The following is an 18923-nucleotide window of genomic DNA, read 5'->3' on the forward strand; positions in this document are numbered from 1 at the left end:
CGGCTGCTTCTGCCTCAGTGTCCCCTGTCTGTGCTGGAGGATGCAGGGCCTAGGAGAGGGAGGGAGTGGAGGAGGCCCTCCTCTCTCTGCCGGAAGGGAGGTTGGAGAAGAGCAGGCCGAGCCCCCACACCCACCCCCGACCGCTCACCTGCTAACCAGGAGGCAGATGCCCCCATGCTGGGGAGCCTGGGGAAGAGTGCCCACAGGAGCTGAGGGAGTCAAACAGCCTGCTTTAAAGTCAGATTCAGGGGCACCTGGGGGGGCTCAGTCAGTTGAGCATCTGACTCTTGATGATCAGGTCATGGTCCCAGAGTCCTGGGATCAAGCCTCGAGTCGGGCTCCTCTCTGAGTGTGGAATCTGCTTGGGATTCCCTCTCTCTCTCTCTCTCTCAAAAACAAATAGGTAAAACTCAGATTCAGAACAAATTACATGGCTCCTGGTTAGGCTTTGCCTTGGTTGGGACTTCTCCATGTATGTCCCCTCATATAAAATTTATTTTCCCGTCAAAGGATTCTCAATTCAAGGTCCTGTTTCTCCAAAGTCACGAGTCTTGGAATAGTCTCAAGTAGAGTTAAGGAACGAAATAGAACAGTAACAAAAACCCAAGGGAAAGGCTGTGTCCTCAGTCATGGGAACTGGTTCCCCAGCCCAGGCCTGCCACAAAGAATGACCACCGCTCACCAAAACACAGAACAGTGACACGGGCGCACTGGCGAGCGACCAGAGGCAGGTGGAAACCGGAGGGTGGCAGGTGCTCGGAGGAGGCAGGCGGGTGGGTGCGGGGCGGGGTGGGGGCACAAGGCAGGGAAGGAGCTGTGAGCTGTGGCATCTACACAGTGAGCATTAGGTGTTCGCTGTACGGGTCTTTCGACTTCTCTGTATGTTTGAAGATTTTTATAACACGATGTTGGGGGGAAAATATCAGAAAAGCGAATTTGACTCCCGCATTGAAAAATGCAACTTACGACTAAGCGTACTCTGAGCCTACAGTCTAATACTGTGTATCTAACACTGTACCCCGATACCTGCCATGTGTGGGAGTGAAGGGTAGACTTCACGTGCGAATAAAATTATTCGTCATTTGTATTTCCTGATTTGCTGTAAGGAACCGAGACGTTTTTGTCTGTCCTGTGTTGATGCTTTCGTAGTCACGTAGGCTGGCTGATGAGAAAGCGTGGTCCTTACGTTTTCGTATTTTGTCAGCCACCAAGAGCTGGCCAGAACATTTCCTTGGAGAAATTTCTTGCCCCTATTTGTTCAACTAGTAATTGGAGATGAAAGGGTGGGGGTGCTTAGAAACACTGCCAAATACAACAGATTGAAGTGCTTCTCGCTTTCTGCAAGTATGTTTTATACTAATTATATTGATAGCAGACGCACTGAGCTTTTTTTTTCAGTGATTTATGTATATAAATATTTTTATGCTTTTTCGGGAAAGGAGAGAGAACTTTGGGGCTATTTAATCTCCTCCCACATCAAAACTGTCCTGCTGAGGGAAAAAGACATACTTCCTTTAATTAGAACATCTTCAACTAAACTTGGGAGACCATTCAGCTCATTTATTGTGTGAGACCTATAAGTAAAAAGCATTTCATTCCAGTATTTAGAAAACTGAGCAACATGGGACAAAAGCAAAGCCTTCCTTTTCCTTCTCCTTACTGTGCTGGGGTGGGAATGTTGCGAGACAGGGTTTCGGAGGAAAAGCTTGGTGACAGGCGGCAGTCAGTCTTGTAAACGTGGCCAGCATGATAAAGGCAGTGGGAAGGCGAGCTGAGGGCACGGTGAGGTTCTCGCTCCTGAGTTTAAAAGCAGAAGTGTAGGGGCACCTGGGTGGCTTAGTCGGTTGAGTGTCTGTTGACTTCAGCTCAGGTCATGATCTCAGTCCGTGAGTTCGAGCCCCACATCGGGCTCTGTGCTGACAGTGCAGAGCCTGCTTGGGATTCTCTCTCTCTCTCTCTCTCTCTCTCTCTCTCTCTCTGCCCTTTCTGCCCTCCCCCGCTCTCTCTCTCTCTCTCTCTAAATAAAAATAAAATGTTCACACTCTTTAAAATAAGTAAATAAAAGTGGAAGTGCCTCAAAGTCGAAGTGTGTTCAAGGTGGACATGTTCTGAGAAACCTCAGTTGCTTGGCACTCGCTTGCCCCACAGGTCATAAATCAAGCCACTTAATGACCTGTTCTTGGGCAAAGAGATAGCAGAGGGCTTGTAAGCTCCGGAGAAAATAGGATACAGATAAGCAGACACACTTGTTAGCGTGGCCAGAGTGCAGGGGGTCCAGCCAGGGGCGTGTGGTCAAAACAGTCGTTTCAGACTTTTTTTTTTTTAATGTTTATTTTTGAAGGAGAGAGAGACAGAGAATGGCTGGGGAGGGGAAGAGAGAGAGAGGGAGACACAGAATCCGAAGCAGGCTGCACACAGCTGGACACGAGTTCACGGACCGTGAGATCATGACCTGAGCTGAACTCAGACGCTTAACCAACTGAGCCACCCAGGCGCCCCTCAAACTTTTAAAGGCAGACGTTTAAGTGCCACGAATGTGAGTTTTGTCAAACATTACCTGCCAAGGATCTTGTTCAGATGCAGACTTTGATTCTGTTGGGGAGGTAAAATGTTACCCTTACCTTCACAGGAGACGAAAAATTAGTTTACTTCTAGCCATCTAGGTTCTTGACGGAGACCTCTGGACGCGGACAGATTCACAGAGGAACACAAACAGAAGTTTAATAACACGTATGCCTCCTGCATACATGGGAGAGACCCAGGAAATGGAGAGTCCTTGAAATGCCTCGCGTTGTCACCTTCAATGTCACCTCCACCAAAAAACAAAAGATACGAGGGGTGGGGATGGGGGGGGCGCCTATATGAGGTTACTAGGAAAAGTACAATAAATGGCCGTGGCTGTTTTGCAGATGTAAGTCCAGGCCTTAACGAGATAAGAGTTGATAAGTGTTTCTAGAGATTTCCTCATCCTCTTCCTGGTACAAAAGGGAGGCACCCTTACAGATGGAGATCTCCCCCACGTGTCTCTTACAAAAGGGTAACTTCTCAGTTCTCAGAGCTTTTCCTATGTGTATGCTGTTTCTCAAATATAAGGAGCCTAAAATCATCCTTATGTCAAAGAGGTGTATTTTGGGGCTGCAAACGCGGCTCCCCTTGTACCCTCTTAGGGTTCTGTTTGGCTGGTCCTGAGAATTAAGTTGACAGAAGACAGATCAGCGGGACAAAAGCATGCAAATTCTAGAATACAAGTTTTCCATGATGCAGACTTCCTAAGGAACAAAGACCCAAAGAAATGGCCACGGTTACCTGCTTTGGTATTAGGTTGGACAGAGGGAGCCATGTGGGGAGACTAAGGAAGAGGAGGGAGCGAGAAAGACAGAGAGACTGAAGGCAAGTGGGGGAGAGCCAGAGAGATACATAATCCACGAAGCAGGCTCAGGCTCTGAGTCGTCAGCACAGAGCCCGACATGGGGCTCAAACCCAAGAAACGTGAGATCACGACCTGAGCCGAAGTCAGATGCTCAGCCGACTGAGCCACCCAGGCGCCCCAGATAAGGGTCATTTTAACAAACAAAATGCGTGTAGAGTCCTCTTGGCCTCAGCCTCTCATCCCCGATGAGAAGCACATTACTTCCTTTCTGGCGCAGGGAGGATGTCTTTCATATAGGAATTTCATCTCCTGCTTTGAAGAAAAAGTAAGGGAAGAGTGTTTTCCTTTGAGTTGCTGTTTCTCAAGTGCCTTTGGCTCAAGGCAGTCAGTTCGTCAGAGTGTCACGTTTTGGGGTGGCGTGTGCTGAACTCCTTCATGTGCAGCAGGTCTGAGGTGGGGCTCACAAGCGTGGGTAGCGCGGCATGAGACGGCTCTGGTTGAATGTAATGTACAGAGAAACGTACACTGGCTTCCTCTAAAGTATCACTCACACGAGGACAACTGTATTCAGGACTATTCCATTTTTAAAATCCCACTTATATTTTCCCAGCGTTATCAGAGTTAATTCCTTACATATCAAACCGCTGAGGACAGGGCTATTTGAGGCCTATTTTTTGAAACAGGGTCTCTAGGAAGATTTTTACCAATTATTCATCCATGTTATTTCATTGAGCATTATTCTACACTTGATATAGTTGTTTTAAGGTGTTAAAGCAATCAAACAGGGAGACGGCAGACTGAGGTTGTTTTAGGTTAGGTCTAGAGGTTAAGTTGCTACCTTGTGGATAATAACACAGCACCATCCAAAAACAATCTACTATCTCATGTACAAATTTATGACTTAAAACTTCCAACGTGGTTAATTTTCAAACTACCAAACACTTATTTTTAAACCCCCGGATAACAAGCCTACCGGCCCGTCACTGAACCCAGCTTTACTCGCAGTCTTGCCTCTCCCAGAGCAGGATCTTAAACCAGATAGTCAGGAGTCATGTGATCAGCACTAGTGAGGCCATCCGCCTGGTAAGACCTTGGCCACCCCAGAAGTGAAAGTGACCTTGTACGATTTCCTCGTGCCCACTCCCTTCTGCCTATAAAAGTCCTTCCCTTTTGGACGTACCTTGGGGCTCCTTTCCATCTGCTGGATGGGATGCTGCCTGACTCATGCATCATTAAATAAAGCCAGGAAGACCGATAAAATTTTCTCAGTTGAATTCTTAACGCCCCCAAAATTATTTTTTAAACCACCACGATTTGGGGGCGACTGGGCGGCTTAGTCGAAGCATCTGACTTCGGCTCAGGTCATGAGTTCAAGCCCCATGTCAGGCTCTGTGCTCACAGCTCGGAGCCTGGAGCCTGCTTCGGATTCTGTGTCTCCCCCTCTCTCTGCCCCTCCCCTGCTCACACTCTGTCTCTGTGTCTCAAAAATAAATGTTAACAATTTTTTTTCTAAATACCACTATGCAGTAGACTCAAGAGAATGCACCTCCTTGCCAGATATGAATTTAGAAGAAGGAGCAAAGAGTGTGGATGAAGGCGCCAAGGGCCTTTCAGAATGTCTGCGTCACCCAGGTGCCCTCTTTGGGACAGCAGGCGCTCAGTCCTAGACGTGCAAGCTAAATGTGAGCCCCTTCTGTCACATGCCATTTTGCTTTTACTGAGTTTCCATCCCGGAAATTCAGTTCAGCACCTTCTGGGGGTACAAGAGGAAGAGGGACTCAAAGACACACTGGCCGTGGTTCTCAGGTGTATCCAGTCGTGTTGTCACATACGTTGCTCAGTATTCAGAAAGGATTGGGGCAGAGTCCCCTCCCCTGTGGTTCTGTGAGGTGATCTGGGAGAAAAGAGACAAGCAGGAAAACTGCGCGAAGAGCGAAACAAAACCCAAAAGAGGCAGACGGTATCTCCTACTGTTTAACTGATCTCAAGGAAAGAAATCCAGACTCCCAAAAACTTGCACGCGCTCCGTACTTTTATGCACAAAACCAAGCATACGATAATCATAACGGCAAATAGCAAACATGCCCCACAGGGTCGGGCCATTTGAAACGGAGCTCTGTACGTGCACGCGAATGCATAATAAATACTGCTTCTCTGTTACCGTGAAATCCACTACCATCTACCCAGACTTTTACATGTTTGACCACTCAAGTAGGTGAGCATAAAGAGGACTTAGGCAATATTTAAAGCACGAAAGGTAAAGATGCTTCCGTCTCTCCGGAAACTAACCTAATAGCTTAAGAACCACTCCAAACCTTCCTCCCTTGAGCCCGTAGCTGCCATGAGATCAACCACGTCCCCCGATCTCTGCGGACACGGGGCACCCACCCTGCCCTCGTAAGTGCCCAGTCACTTACGAACCTTTGGCCAATCGAGCCATTGAAGATTTGAGAAGTAGTCTCAATCTAAATAACTGTACTAATACTGCTATATTTTTGCAGTTTGTTTTTGTATGTTTTTACATTTTCCACTGGTTCTGAGCCGGAAGCAATTAATTCTTCTTACATTCTCTACATTTTTTTTTTACCTTGCATCATTTTTGTTGGTTGAAGCATAACATGGATGTAAACAATTCCCCAGAAATGAGAGGCACTTCTCTGAATGCTGAATGAACGACTCATGTCCCCAGACCAGCAGGACACTCGGTGGCTGCGACCGGACCAGCCAGAGGAGGTCCCGACTCCCACTTGCCAGGGCCATCTGCGTGAAAATGGCCACACTCCTGTCTGCAGCGTTTACAAAAGGAGGCTGTGCTGCGGATGTGTACCAGAAATCACAGAATTCAAATTGTGCTTACGTTCTGCAGTGAACCTATGCGGTTCATCAGGAGCCCCGATCCCGTTGCAAGAATACTGGTTAAAATAAAGCATCAACCTGAGGCAAAAAAGTAAACAGGCAAAGTCACTTTCACAGGCTTTTAAAATGGTCTCAACAGGTGACATTATAACTATTCCCCAAATTAGGCAACTGACTCCAAGTCAAAGAGCAAGGAACAAATGGAACATCTCAGGTGCCACCTGTAAATTTCTTAATCATGTTGGCTCCGACACACGCGAGGCAAAGAAGTCCAACAGTCTCACCCTGGGGGGTGTCCAAGACTACCCAAAGGGAGCATTACCAGAGAAGGCAGCGACGCAGCCTAAACCCCGTAGTATCGGTAACAGGAGTATATATATGTGTGTATATAACGTGCTTACAGAGATTTATCGGCCCTGAAATGTTATTAAGAGCTGTGTAAAAATCTGAGTAGAGAAAGGATTGTGCACGAGGTGCAGTACCAGCCGTGTATAAAGGACCAGTCCGTGTGCACTCACGAGCAGCAGGTAGGGTGCAGGATACACGGGGTGCCACCCAGGAAGCACAGAAAGGTGAGGTAAGATCAGCGCTGTTTTCAAGTTACAATACAGACACCGGGTGTGGAAGTGACAGCGTCACCGAGAACTCGGGAAGGGATGCGCGCTGGATGCACGTCTTTGTTCACATCCAAAGGTACAAGATCTTCGTGTGAAGAGCATGCTTTCTCCCATAGGGTGCTGTGAAAGATAGACTCTAACAGGGAATCCGTAAAACTCTAGACATAAACTCTTGGAAGAAAAAAATGACCTTGAAAATGTGTGTATGTTGTTTAACGTTATCAAAGTCAGATTTTAAAATGGCACTTTAATATTGAACTTCTGCCCATGATTATTTTATTTACAAATGCATCTTGTCCTTAGGCTATTAACTTAAAGCATCTTAGATGGCGCTTGGATGGCAGGGTCCACGGAGCCTGCAGGCCGGGATGCATTTTCAAATGAAAAGAGCCAAGTTTTTAGTTTGCCCCGAAGGTGAAAAAATTGAAACCCATGTGTATGAAAACAAAGAGAGTGATCATTTAAAGACATAAAATCAGCTACGGTCATCAAAACATACTGGATATCCAGCAGTCAACCGAAGGTTTTAAAGACATTCACAGTAGCAACAGAATTGAATCTGTATGTGACTTGTGTCACAGCACAAGTGTATGGACAAGCAGGCATCACTTAAGGACAGTTAAATAAGCAGCATCTAGGATCTAGGAGAGCCAGGGAGCCAGGGACCAGCTAAGGATGTTAAGAAGACACTCAGTAATCCCTATCATTCCTATCCAATTGCCCCTCTCCATCCTGAAATGTGTCCTCACTCCTCTGCCCCGAAGCAAGGTGGTAAAATCCTGCTCTTGCAAAGTAAAACAGATCCTTATACGGACTACGGACAGCAGGATATCCAAATCAGTAATGGAATGACTGTGACAGTCACATGTGGCTCTGTGTGTGTCTGATTGTAGGCCTTTCATGTACAAACTCTAAAAAGGTGGTTTTTCTGTGCACCTTCTTCCAGAAGCCATACATGCACTGCATGTGTGCACATGCATACAGAAACACTAGGGTGCCAAAAAGTTCACGTTTATCTCCCACCAAACAGCAGCGGTCCCGCCGAGACCCGCTAACTTACAGCCGGACAAAGTCTTGGCACCACTTTAACCGTAAATACAAAGACTCCAAAGGCGGACTTCCCCACCACCTCGACATTTAAAATACTTTAAAGAAAAAACAACTGTGAAAGTGCTAGATTCCATGGTCTAGAAAGAGCAAGCAGCTTAGTGATACATAACTTTGCTCAAAAGAGATGCTCCCAAACTTGAGAAAGAGCTGAAGCTTCTCCTCGGGCTGAAGTGGACCCAACTTCTGTTTGGACAGCTCATGAGGAGGACACCAAGAACTCGATCTCAAACGTTTCAGATCCCACAGGGGTTCAAAGCAGTACGTATGCGCTACTTTCTACACGCAGGCGCACTGCAAGTGGGGAGCTGAACCTTACCGCCTGCCTTCTGTTGGGGGCTGGCTGCTGTTTCCAGTTCAGACCTCTCTTTCCCTGTCATTTTCTTCATATGGCACAGATCTTGGTTAAATTTTCCTCAAAAGGGCTCTCACTTGCTTAAGACAGTCAAGACAAAGAAAGGCTTCTTGAAAGACACCTTTGTTTGGAAATAAGCCCAGTGTGGCTCGAGTAAGGGTGGGGATGCACTTAAAGGGCCAGTCAACGACTTACATGTCAGTCATCATAAAACGTCCTAAAATGCACCGTATCGTGACTTGTGCAAGAGCTCTCATGTTTAGGTATCCGCGGGTCTTTGCGATTCGTTATTTCAGTTATTATTTGAATCTGTATGTGCTTTGCTTTACTCCATTGGTTTTGAATTTCTTCTCACTGGATATGGTGGCCTGAGAGCAGGTGCTGGCACTGCCCTTCTTCTTCAGGTTCCCGTGAGCTTGCGCTCCGGGGGCTCCGCAGGAGTCTGGGGTGGTCACCGCCTGCGCTAAAGCACCACCACCGCCGCTGTCCGCGCGGGGGCCGCTGTCACTGCAGGGCAGGTCTCGGCGCTGCGGCCTGGGGCTCTTACTCCATTTCTTTTTCTGCTCCTCTGTCCTGCCCTCCAAGGCTGGCTTCTGCGAACTTGGTCCGCCGCTCCGCGCCACGTGGACAGCTTTGCGGGGGGTGTCAAAGGCGTAATAGGATGGACGGGCTTCCTCGAGGTGCAGGTCTCTCCTTCGGGAAGCGCCTGGCTTGGGAGCCCCCTCTTGGTGAGGCCTGGCGGGAGCGCTGACCACCAGCTTGCTTCTGCCTGGGCTTTTCAGAGCCCCCGCCATGCCGGGGGCGGTGGGAGGCCTGGCCTTGGCGCCCTTCCCCTTCTCACCCTGCACGGTCTGCATCTGCAGCCACTCGAGCTGGAGCAGCCTGTCGATGTACCTGGCGAGCAGCCCCGCAGCGCCGCCCTGAGCCGCTGGCCTGGGCTCGGCGCCCGGTGGCACGGCCAGGTCGCGGAGGTCCCAGGAGCTGAACGGGGCCGGGAGGAAGTCCGCGTAGCGGTAGGTGGTCTGCGTGCCCCGCGGGTCGGGGTCCGGGTCCCGGTCGGCGGCATCGATCTCCTCCGCTCGCAGGTGCAGCTCCGGGGGCGCGAGCGCGGAAGGCGGCACCGGGACTCTCTCCGAGTCCGACAAGTCGCTGGCGCTGTCCTCGTCCTCGTCTGCGCCCTCCTTCATGATTTTCATGCACTGAAGGTCGAGAAACAGCTCGTTCCCCGAGGCGCCCCGACACCTGGGGTCCAGGGGGCTCCTTTTGGGTTTGCCTTCCGGGGAAACGCTTTCTCTGAGTCTGTCCACGGGCAGATGGGGGGACACCTGGGGTGCCTGGGATTTACTCTGCCTTTTTCCTGAAGAGTTTTTTGAACGTTGTGCTTTATTCCAAGATGGGCCAGCATTCATATTGCTGTGAGAGATAAAACTGTAATTCTTAGTTCATTGGACAAGACCTGGCCTGCCGGTGATTAAACAGACAACAGGCACCCGCCAGTGGCGTTTCGGTTGTCCCCAGGAAGGCCCGCACGGCCCCTGCCCAGCCGGTGGTGCTCACAGAGCAACTGGGCACACAGGACGCCACTCAAGAAACGTGACAGGACACAGGTGCCCAGAGTGGATGCATGGATTTTGTCTGATACCAGATCCCTTTAGGAAAAACACTGACAGTTCTTAAAGGGCTTGTAATTTTAGACCAGTCGTGTATATTCCAAAACAAACAAACAAACAAACAAACAAACCCCACCAGCTTGGAGAAAATCTGTTGTAAACTCTCAATCTGTTCTGTTAATGATGAACGGTGTTTAACAACACTGACAAGTAAAAGCCACAGCTTTCTTTGACAAGCCTATTTTCAATGAAAAGTAAACAAGGTGTAAAATGCAAGTTGTATAGAACTTAGTCACTGATTGGTGGTGATTCTGAGCCTGAACCACCTAAAATCTTAACATGAAAGGGGCACCTGGGTGGCTCAGGCAGTTGAGCAACCCGCTCTTGATTTCAGCTCAGGTCATGATCCCAGGGTCGTGGGACTGAGACCTGCAGCGTGGAGTCTGCTGGAGATTCTCTCTCTCTCTCTCTCTCTCTCCCTTTGCTCCTCTCCCCCCTTTCACTCTCTCTCTCAAAATAAATAATAAAATCTTTTTAAGAAATGTTTTTATTTATTTTCGAGAGCCAGAGAAAGTGAGTAGGGGAGGGTCAGCGAGGAAGAGGGACAGGATTCATAGCAGACTGTGTGCTGACAGCAGAGAGCCCGAGAGCCCGATGTAGGGCTCGAACTCACAAACTGTGAGATCTATGACCTGAGCTGAAGTCCGCCGCTCGACTGACTGAACCACCCAGGTGGGCCCAATAATAAATAAATAAAATCTTAACATGAAAGAGTGTAGCATATATAACCTGTACCTCACATCGAAAGCTTATTCATGTGTTTTCAAATAGGAAGTGCACTCAGAAAAACTGTATTTAAAATGAGAGAGAAAAAAATCATATGGTGCCTTAAAACACCATATGAATGAAAAACATAGGATTCATGCTCCCTTGTGAATGGCAGGAAATGGGAATGACGGATTCTGTGTGCATTACCAGCACGGCTGCAATTCCCCCGAAGGTGATTTATTCCCAGGCAGGATCTCATATCAGAGTGGAAAATACTTTCTTTTCTTTTTACCCAACACACAGCATCTCACTAGGATTCATAATGCTTCTCAGGAACATTAAGTCAGGTAGGGTAAAAGAAAATGGGCAGTAAACAGGCCTTCTGGAAAGCTCAGAGGTCACCTGTCCAGTGGTTTCTGCCACACTAAGCAATTGTTTGAAAATGTGTTACTTTTTTAATAAATATGGAGGGTGTTGAATCATGTGCAATAGCTAACACGTGCTTAATATATATTGGAAAAATGAATAAAGGAATTGTCATTACTTAGAACTCATAACCAAAACCGTTATAACTTCTGTTTACTCTGCCAGTGTATATCAATAAAAGTTATTATCAATATCCGTTTTATAAAAAAGGAACCACTCATAGAAGGATGATTAAGGGGCTTACCTAAAATTACAGATTCTGCTAACAGTGGCAGAATTATGGCCTCTGGAATTTTTACTAATTGGTACTGTTTAAAACCACTTTGCCCACTCATTTCTGATGGGTCAAAAACATAAGTACATATTTCGTATCCACAAACATTATTTTTTTTTCCCAGCCACACATATTCGGTCTGGAGCACTGATATAACGTGCCATTTGCAAGAGAAAGCAATTAAAATTATTTACCTGCTTTTCTGATGACACTGATTCACCCGATTCCCTTTCTTGAAAAAATCACATGGCTGATCATCATCTAGGGTTTGATGGACTGTCTAAAAAACAGACATGCAGTAATAAATACCATGAACACACACACACACACACCCCAAACAAAACAGCAAAACAAATCTAAGTAAGATTTCCCCTCAAAATTTACATCACCTTTTCTGTAGTGCTTGAAATATTCTTGCTCAATCTGTTGGCAGATGATGACAGCTGGGGAAGTGACTTCTTTATTCCTCTTATATTTGGAAAGGACTCCTCCAGGCCACCGGAACTAGAAGTAACAGAACATGGTAGGTAAGTACGGATTGCAAACGGCTCTGCCACCAGTACTGGGCCGGTTTTCACTTGTTTGTTTTGAAATATTTGCATAGTATTGAAATGTTGGTGGGGGGTATTGCCTTCTGTTTATAGTTTCATCTTTTTTGCTTGTTTATTTTTCACGGTGGATATTAGATACAAAATCAGACCACTATAAATGCTGCCAATGGAATCCTTCTCTCTCTCCTCACATACACACAGAGTCTCCTTGGAAATAACACCTTCAGGAAATTTGCAGGGCTAATTAAGGTCAGGTATTACTCCAATCTCCCATGTCCACTCATTCATTCATTCAACAATTACAGGAGAGCCTAGAAAATGCACATATCCCTGCTCTCATAGAACTAAAACTATTAGGGAAGCTCCCCTTTAATCCTCCTGCCTTTTCGATCACATCAATCCAGTAAAAGATTGTCAATCTAGTAATACCTATCACATAATGCTATCTCTGTGCACATAATGCTATCTCTGTTGACTCACATGGAGAATGCTGCTTTCCCTGATTTTCAGTGGGTGGCCTACAAAAAGTGCCCTGATTTCAAAGTGAATATTGTCTTTTATAATATCCCCTGCCTCTGTAAAACAGAAAAAAGGTGGGATTATAGAAGACTCTTTTGTCCTCCTGAAATTCTGCTGTATTACTTTTCGTAAGTATGTGTGCCTTTTCAGGCTTTCACAGTTAATGACTTCTATCACAATCAACAGGCTGGGTTCATCTGAGATGTAGAAAAGGTTCTTCCCTTTACCAGCCCTCCTTCAATAGTTTGGTTTTCCTTCTGCTTTCTCCCTCCGGACAGCGAAAAGGGCCCCTCCACAACGCCTGGCCCCAAACTGCTGTCGGGAACGTCCACTTCCACCTTTTCCCCCGCTTCATTTCACCTGGCATGCTCTGCACCATAAGCGGCAGCGTTTTCTGGGCACATTACTGAGTGACACAGGAAAGGACCGCTTGTAGGGTCCTAAGATGCAGAAAGCAAGCTCCCGGGTTCCCTGATGGTTCAGGCTTGCATTGGAACAAAGCTACAAGTCTGAGACTGGCTACAAAACTGCTTCCCAAGCGCCAGCGGCTGACTAAGGGCAGCTGCATAATTCATCACAGGGCATTAACTCGCCTTCCCACATCTTCCTCTCAGGCTAGGCGCCAGGAGACGGACAGAGGCAGCACCGCCCCTCCCCACCCTCCAGGGAACTGGCCGGCCGTCTGGGCGGCAAAGCATTGTGGGTGATGTGTGGTCAGGTCGCCTGTCCTCTACGCAGCGAGGCTCCCTGGATCTGGACAGGGTTCCAGGTTGCATTGCAGTGCACACGTCCAAAGAGCTGGCTAGCCCAGAGACTTCAAATTGGCCCGGGGACCAGCTCCCGGGGAGGCCACATTTTGCGTTCACCCCCCCACCCCACCCCCAGTAACCCAGAAATCCAAGGGCCCGCCGCAGGCATCTTCCTCGTCCTCCGCTTGTGCAGACACAGATCTACGGTCGATAGGCGCAGGGGCCGGGCAGACGCAGACAGAAATGGATCAGACCTGTTCCGCGGTCGCCGAGGACACGTGACGAGGCCGTCCGCCGGCCTTCCCGGCGCCGGGCGCGGAGGTCGGACTGCGGCGCGCTGCGGCAGGGCCGGGGAGGCGGCGGCGCGCGGCACGGCGGGCTCCGGGGCTGCGCCCCACCGGCGGGGCGGGCGCGCGACGGCGTCACGAGGGGCGGGGCGCAGGCTCGCCGGGAAGTTGCGCCCCGACAAGTTGCAGCCATGTAAGTAACGCAGCGGGCGGGGAAGGCGGGAGGGGCGGCTCCACGGACGCAGCCTTCCCCCCCACCCCCGCCCCCGAGAAGCTCCGAGGCGGCCAAAGGGAGGCGCCACCCCGCGCTCCCGGGGGCGCCCGGAAAAACCTCCTCTCCCCTGGAGAAAAAGCACTCCTCTGTCTGCAGACGAGCTCCTTTCTCGCTGCCGGAGGCGGAAGACCCGCGCCAGGACTCGGGGGGCGCGGTGGCGGGCGAGGGGAGAGCGCAGCCCGCCCTAGACGCTCCCTGCACGCTGCCGTTCCGGCCCGGCGGGGACCCCGAGGTAGGGGGCGCGGGGTCCGGAGGCCGCCCCTCGTTTCCCCCTCCCCGTAGCCCGACGGCTGGCCGGGCCATGTCCGGAGGTCTCGGCCCGGCGACGCCGGTCCCGGGGCCCCGGAAGCCCGCCCCGCGGAGCCTCAGCTGCCTCTCAGACCTGGACGGCGGCACGGCCCGGGAGCCACGGCCCTGCAGGCCCCCCGGGAGCCCGGGCCGCGCGCCGCCGCCACCTCCGGAGCCGTCCGGCTGCGACCCCCCGCTTCGGCCCATCATCCTGCGGCGGGCGCGCTCGCTGCCCAGCTCGCCCGAGCGCCGCCAGAAGGCCGGGGGCGCGCCGGGAGCCGCCTGCCGGCCGGGCTGCAGCCGGCAGCTCCGCGTGCGCTTCGCCGACGCGCTGGGCCTGGAGCTGGCGCAGGTCAAGGTGTTCAACGCGGGCGAAGACCCGTCGGTGCCGCTGCACGTGCTGTCGCGCCTCGCCATCAACTCGGACCTGTGCTGCAGCAGCCAGGACCTGGAGTTCACCCTGCAGTGCCTGGTCCCCGACTTCCCGCCGCCTGTCGAGGCCGCGGACTTCGGCGAGCGCCTGGGGCGGCAGCTCGTCTGTCTGGAGCGCGTCACCTGCTCGGACTTGGGCATCAGCGGCACGGTGCGCGTGCGCAACGTGGCCTTCGAGAAGCAGGTGGCGGTGCGCTACACCTTCTCAGACTGGCGCAGCGCGCACGAGGCGGTGGCCAGGTGGCGCGGGCCCGCGGGCGCAGCGGGCACAGAGGATGTCTTCGCCTTCGGCTTCCCGGTGCCTCCCTTCCTGCTGGAGCTTGGCTCGCGCGTGCACTTCGCGCTCCGCTACCGAGTGGCCGGCGCCGAGTACTGGGACAACAACCACGGCCGAGACTACAGCCTCACGTGCCGCAACCACGCGCTGCACATGCCTCGCGGGGAGTGCGAAGAGAGCTGGATCCACTTCATCTGAGCGAGTCCCCTCTAAGGCCGCCCCGCAGTGGTTCCCACGCTGGGCACTCCGGGCCAGGCGGCGACGCTTCCTCACACGCCACCCCCTGCCTGAGTCTTCTGACCTCCTTTCCCGCTGCAGGGTCCCTGGGAAGTGGCCCTTCCCATCTTCTACTTGAACTGCCTGTGTCGCTAGGTCTCAAAAAGTAGCCTCAGGTGGCCAGAAGGCCGAGTAGTGTCACGCCCGGGGTGGGGGGAGGGTGCTGGGGGGGGAGGGGGGGGAATGCATGGCAGTGTTGGCCCCTCCGGCGACGGTCCAGGTGGGGTCAGTTGGTTTGTTTTTTTGGAAAGGCCTGTGGCTTGTGCATGTGTCCTGATTGGGTCTCTGTAAACGTAGCTGTTATTTATTATCATTGTGATGTTGGAACATTTTACCCTTACTGGATGCCTTCTCAGGAACATTCTGGGTTTAACAAGCTAAAGAATAAGTCAGTCTGGTGTGTTTGTGCCCATTGTAAACAGAACGCATGGTGTGACTCCCACCGTGGTTCCTTGAGGCATTTCTGCCCTGGGACAAGGAAAACCTGAGACTAGGTTTGCTTGCCAAAGCCTGTAGACCTCTAACAGTGGGAAACTATTAATAGGCAAGAAATTTATGCCTCATCAGTCATCATACAACCATTCCTGGGAGTTCAGGCTGCCCTGGTTAGGCCGTGGAAAAGGAAAGGAAGAGCCAAGGAAGAGGGAAAAGCTTAACTTTTAAACTAGCCAAACAGCCCCTTCTCTTGGAGTCTCTCTTCTGTCTTTGTGAGTTTCCCTTCTTCGTGTTTGACAGTTCTGTATCTGCATGTGATCAGGCCATTCTGTTTAGGTTGAGACTACCTAAACATTTTAAGAAATTCTGCCTTAAGTTATTTCAATTTCCAGACAGCTCTATGGAGTAATTTCAGGCAACAATGCCCTTTGCAATTACCTTTTTGATGATTAAGGTGACTCTTTTTTATGTCTGCTTAAGTGTCAGAAAATTCCCAGCAGTCATCTTTCAGAAGTCAGGTTACCAAGTGGAACTAGAAGGTGTTTTCATCAATAGCCAGAGCCCTAGAGGAAAAAAGTCACAAACATTTATACTTTTTAATCGTTTTAAGTTGTATTTATATATGCCCAGTTTTATCAGCTATCTGCCAACTTTATTCGGATAGAGTTTCTAACATCCTTGTGCCTTCAGATAGAGTTTCTAACATCCGTCTGGGCTTCCCCCCCCCCCCCCCCCCCCAGTTTTTAAACTGTTAAATGCTTTGTCTTCCTTGTTTTGTTTTTTAAATCTCCAAGAAGTCAAGGCCATTGTCCCCTGCTGAATGCCACAATGACTTCAAACACCCAGCAAGGCGCTGATCATTTCTTTTGGTGCTGAGTGGTGGTTTCTGACAACAGATGCCAGCACTGAGGGTGTGAAAACCCAGCTAATATGAACAGGGTCTCCAGCTTGTGATGTTTGGTTCTGATACAGCTGAAACCGGTGGGATGAATCTGTGATAGAATAAATTCACTCTAAATTTTTGAATACTTACTGACATTTATCAAATCAATATGTAAAAGATGTGTTTTGCCTTTTAACCAACTTGTTTTTATAACTGCAACTTCTGGGTTTCTGAAATTCCAAGAAGAGGGATGGCGTTCTTTGGTACCTTTTGATAATAACAACACTGAATTTTGATTTAAGGTATTGTAATTAAATTGAACAACCTTTGGCTATTAGCACTGTGCACTACATTGATATGCAAGAGAGACAGAAGCCTGGTTCCATTTCCTGCTGTTTAATAAACTGTCCAATTAGGTCAGCAAGCCTGTGAGAGCCTTGGCTGCTGTGTCGTTGGCCCCAGCCCAGAATGCAAGACAATTGTCCAGAGTATTCAGGTGTAAGAGTTAGAGCTGCCAAATGTATTGTTGTGTAAAGGCATGTAAGAATCTTATCCATGTGACAGTCACTTGCCAAAAAGGTTCTGGTCACAGAATATAAAGTAAATGTTTTGTCTTCGATATTAAGAGAACCTCAACGTGCCTTTAAAAAAATCAACATTTAAAATTTAAAAACTTAAATATACCTGCCTAGTTGATTCAGGAGTTGATAAAAGTTCAGCTTAAGGAGAACTTTCAGACCCTAACACAGTTATATTGCTTACATGTTAAAATTTTGCAGTGGATTGTGCAATTGTGGGGTTGTCTCCCCAAACATATTTTAATGTCACTTAAGATGATTTCACTCAAGCCTAAATATTAAAGTATGTGCATACATTGTTATCTGATGAATGTTTTTCTTGTGGTCTAATACAGAAAAAAGACTTGAGAAACTTCTTGTTTGTTTAAATCATTTCATATATGTGTTGTCCTTCCTAAAGCACTATCAAATTTAGGGCCTTACCAAAAAAGAATTGTGATTGTACCTCAGCTTCAGCACAGTTGTGTATGTCTTTGAGAAACTGAGATAGTTTTTTTTTTAATTTTTTTAATGTTTATTTCTGAGACAGAGAGAGACAGAGCATGAGTAGGGGAGGGGCAGAGAGAGAAGGAGACACATAATCAGAAGCAGGCTCCAGGCTCCGAGCTGTCCGCACAGAGCCTGATGCGGAGCGCGAAATCACAAGCCGTGAGATCATGACCTGAGCCGAAGTCGGTCGCCCAACCGACTGAGCCACCCAGGCGCCCTGTGAGATACAACCTTTATGCTAGGTCGATGCTAACATAGGAAGAAAGCTCTAAGGGAATGTAGGGTATGGGATAGTTATTCTACTGTTCTTTCAGTGCTTACTGAATCCTGTGTATGGAGTGATGAGTGTGTATCTGCCTTCCCTCACCCGGTGCAGAGCCTGGCACGTAGGGGAGGGAAACTGTGACATTTATTGTGCACTCACTCATTCTCACTGGCTTGCCCACAGTGATAGCTACTGCATGTATTGATTTCATTAGACTCTGAAAATTACCAGGTAGATAATGCCCCTATTTTCTTAGCTGATGAGAATGAAGCTCAGAGAGGCTTAATTCTTCGAAAGACCCACAGCTGGTAAGGAGCAAAGTCAGCATGCAAACCTATACCAGAATCCACCTGCTCTGCCCTGTGATGGGGTGTTCCCAATAAGTGCTTGTTAAATTTAACTGAAAGTCCAATTGTGATTGATTGATGAGGTTTTTCCATGTAACACCACATTCTAAAAACCCATTTAAAAACAATTCAAGTAAGATTAAGTTGATCTGCTTTGATCTTCCATGTGGTATTACTAAACAATCCTTATGCTTTCCAGACACATGAAACAATAGAAAGGACAATTATTTTTTTCTCTCTACTAAAAAGTGGCAAGATGAGAAATCAGTAGTTTAAATTTTGAAGTGCTTGTCTGCTGTATCCATGTATGTTTTTAAACACCAAGCATCCATTGATCTTATCGTTTAAACTGACACTTCAAATGGAAATGTTCTAACAGCCTGGAATATATTGTCGATGACTGTGCCCAGTACCGCCCCTAGATGGCCTGGGCCTGGTGCCCCTCAGGAGTCTGGGGTTTGGCTAATGAGGACAGCAGAACCTGGCACCTCCTGCTTCTAGGAAATGAAGATGGGGGCGGGGCGGGGCGGGGGCGGGGCGCCAGGGGGCGTGGTCTTCAGGGCGTGACCTCCGGGGGCGTGGCCGGGTGGAGCAGGTGGCCGGCCCGTAAAGTCAAGCAGCAGGGGCAGTACGCGAGAGTCAGTGGGGACCCGCCCGCCCTGCCTCTGCGGTCGTCCGCGGGCCACAGTGTGTGTTCCTCCAGGGAGTCGGACCCTCGCCCCCCTCGCGGGTTAGGCTGGTACCCCGGGTCTCTGCGGCTCCGTCCAGCCGTCGACGTCCAGAGTGGTGGTGGATAGCCAGGGAGTCTCCTGGGGCCGACCGGCATCCTGCAGAGGCGAGTCAGGGCTCCTGGGGCGCGTCCGCGAGGCCGGGGCAGGGGCAGGGCTCGT

The 18923-nt window shown here is 49.5% G+C and overlaps 2 protein-coding genes across 2 annotated transcripts; one reads left to right on the forward strand and one right to left on the reverse strand.

The window, feature by feature from the left end:
- Positions 1-5314: 5314 nt before the first annotated feature.
- Positions 5315-13603, reverse strand: FAM217B (family with sequence similarity 217 member B). The gene is made up of 4 exons (XM_027046507.2): positions 13457-13603; positions 11773-11887; positions 11578-11663; positions 5315-9718 (listed from the first exon to the last, which is right to left on the reverse strand). Exon 4 carries the CDS (start codon positions 9712-9714, stop codon positions 8605-8607), a length of 1110 nt encoding a protein of 369 aa, XP_026902308.1. The 5' UTR covers positions 9715-9718; positions 11578-11663; positions 11773-11887; positions 13457-13603; the 3' UTR covers positions 5315-8604.
- Positions 13604-13645: 42 nt separating this feature from the next.
- Positions 13646-17234, forward strand: PPP1R3D (protein phosphatase 1 regulatory subunit 3D). Its single transcript, XM_027046508.2, has one exon. The coding sequence runs from the start codon at positions 14065-14067 to the stop codon at positions 14956-14958; it is 894 nt and encodes a 297-aa protein (XP_026902309.1). The 5' UTR covers positions 13646-14064; the 3' UTR covers positions 14959-17234.
- The last annotated feature ends 1689 nt before the right edge of the window (positions 17235-18923 follow it).

The sequence above is a fragment of the Acinonyx jubatus genome, chromosome A3 (assembly GCF_027475565.1).
Source record: "Acinonyx jubatus isolate Ajub_Pintada_27869175 chromosome A3, VMU_Ajub_asm_v1.0, whole genome shotgun sequence".
NCBI lineage: Eukaryota > Metazoa > Chordata > Mammalia > Carnivora > Felidae > Acinonyx > Acinonyx jubatus.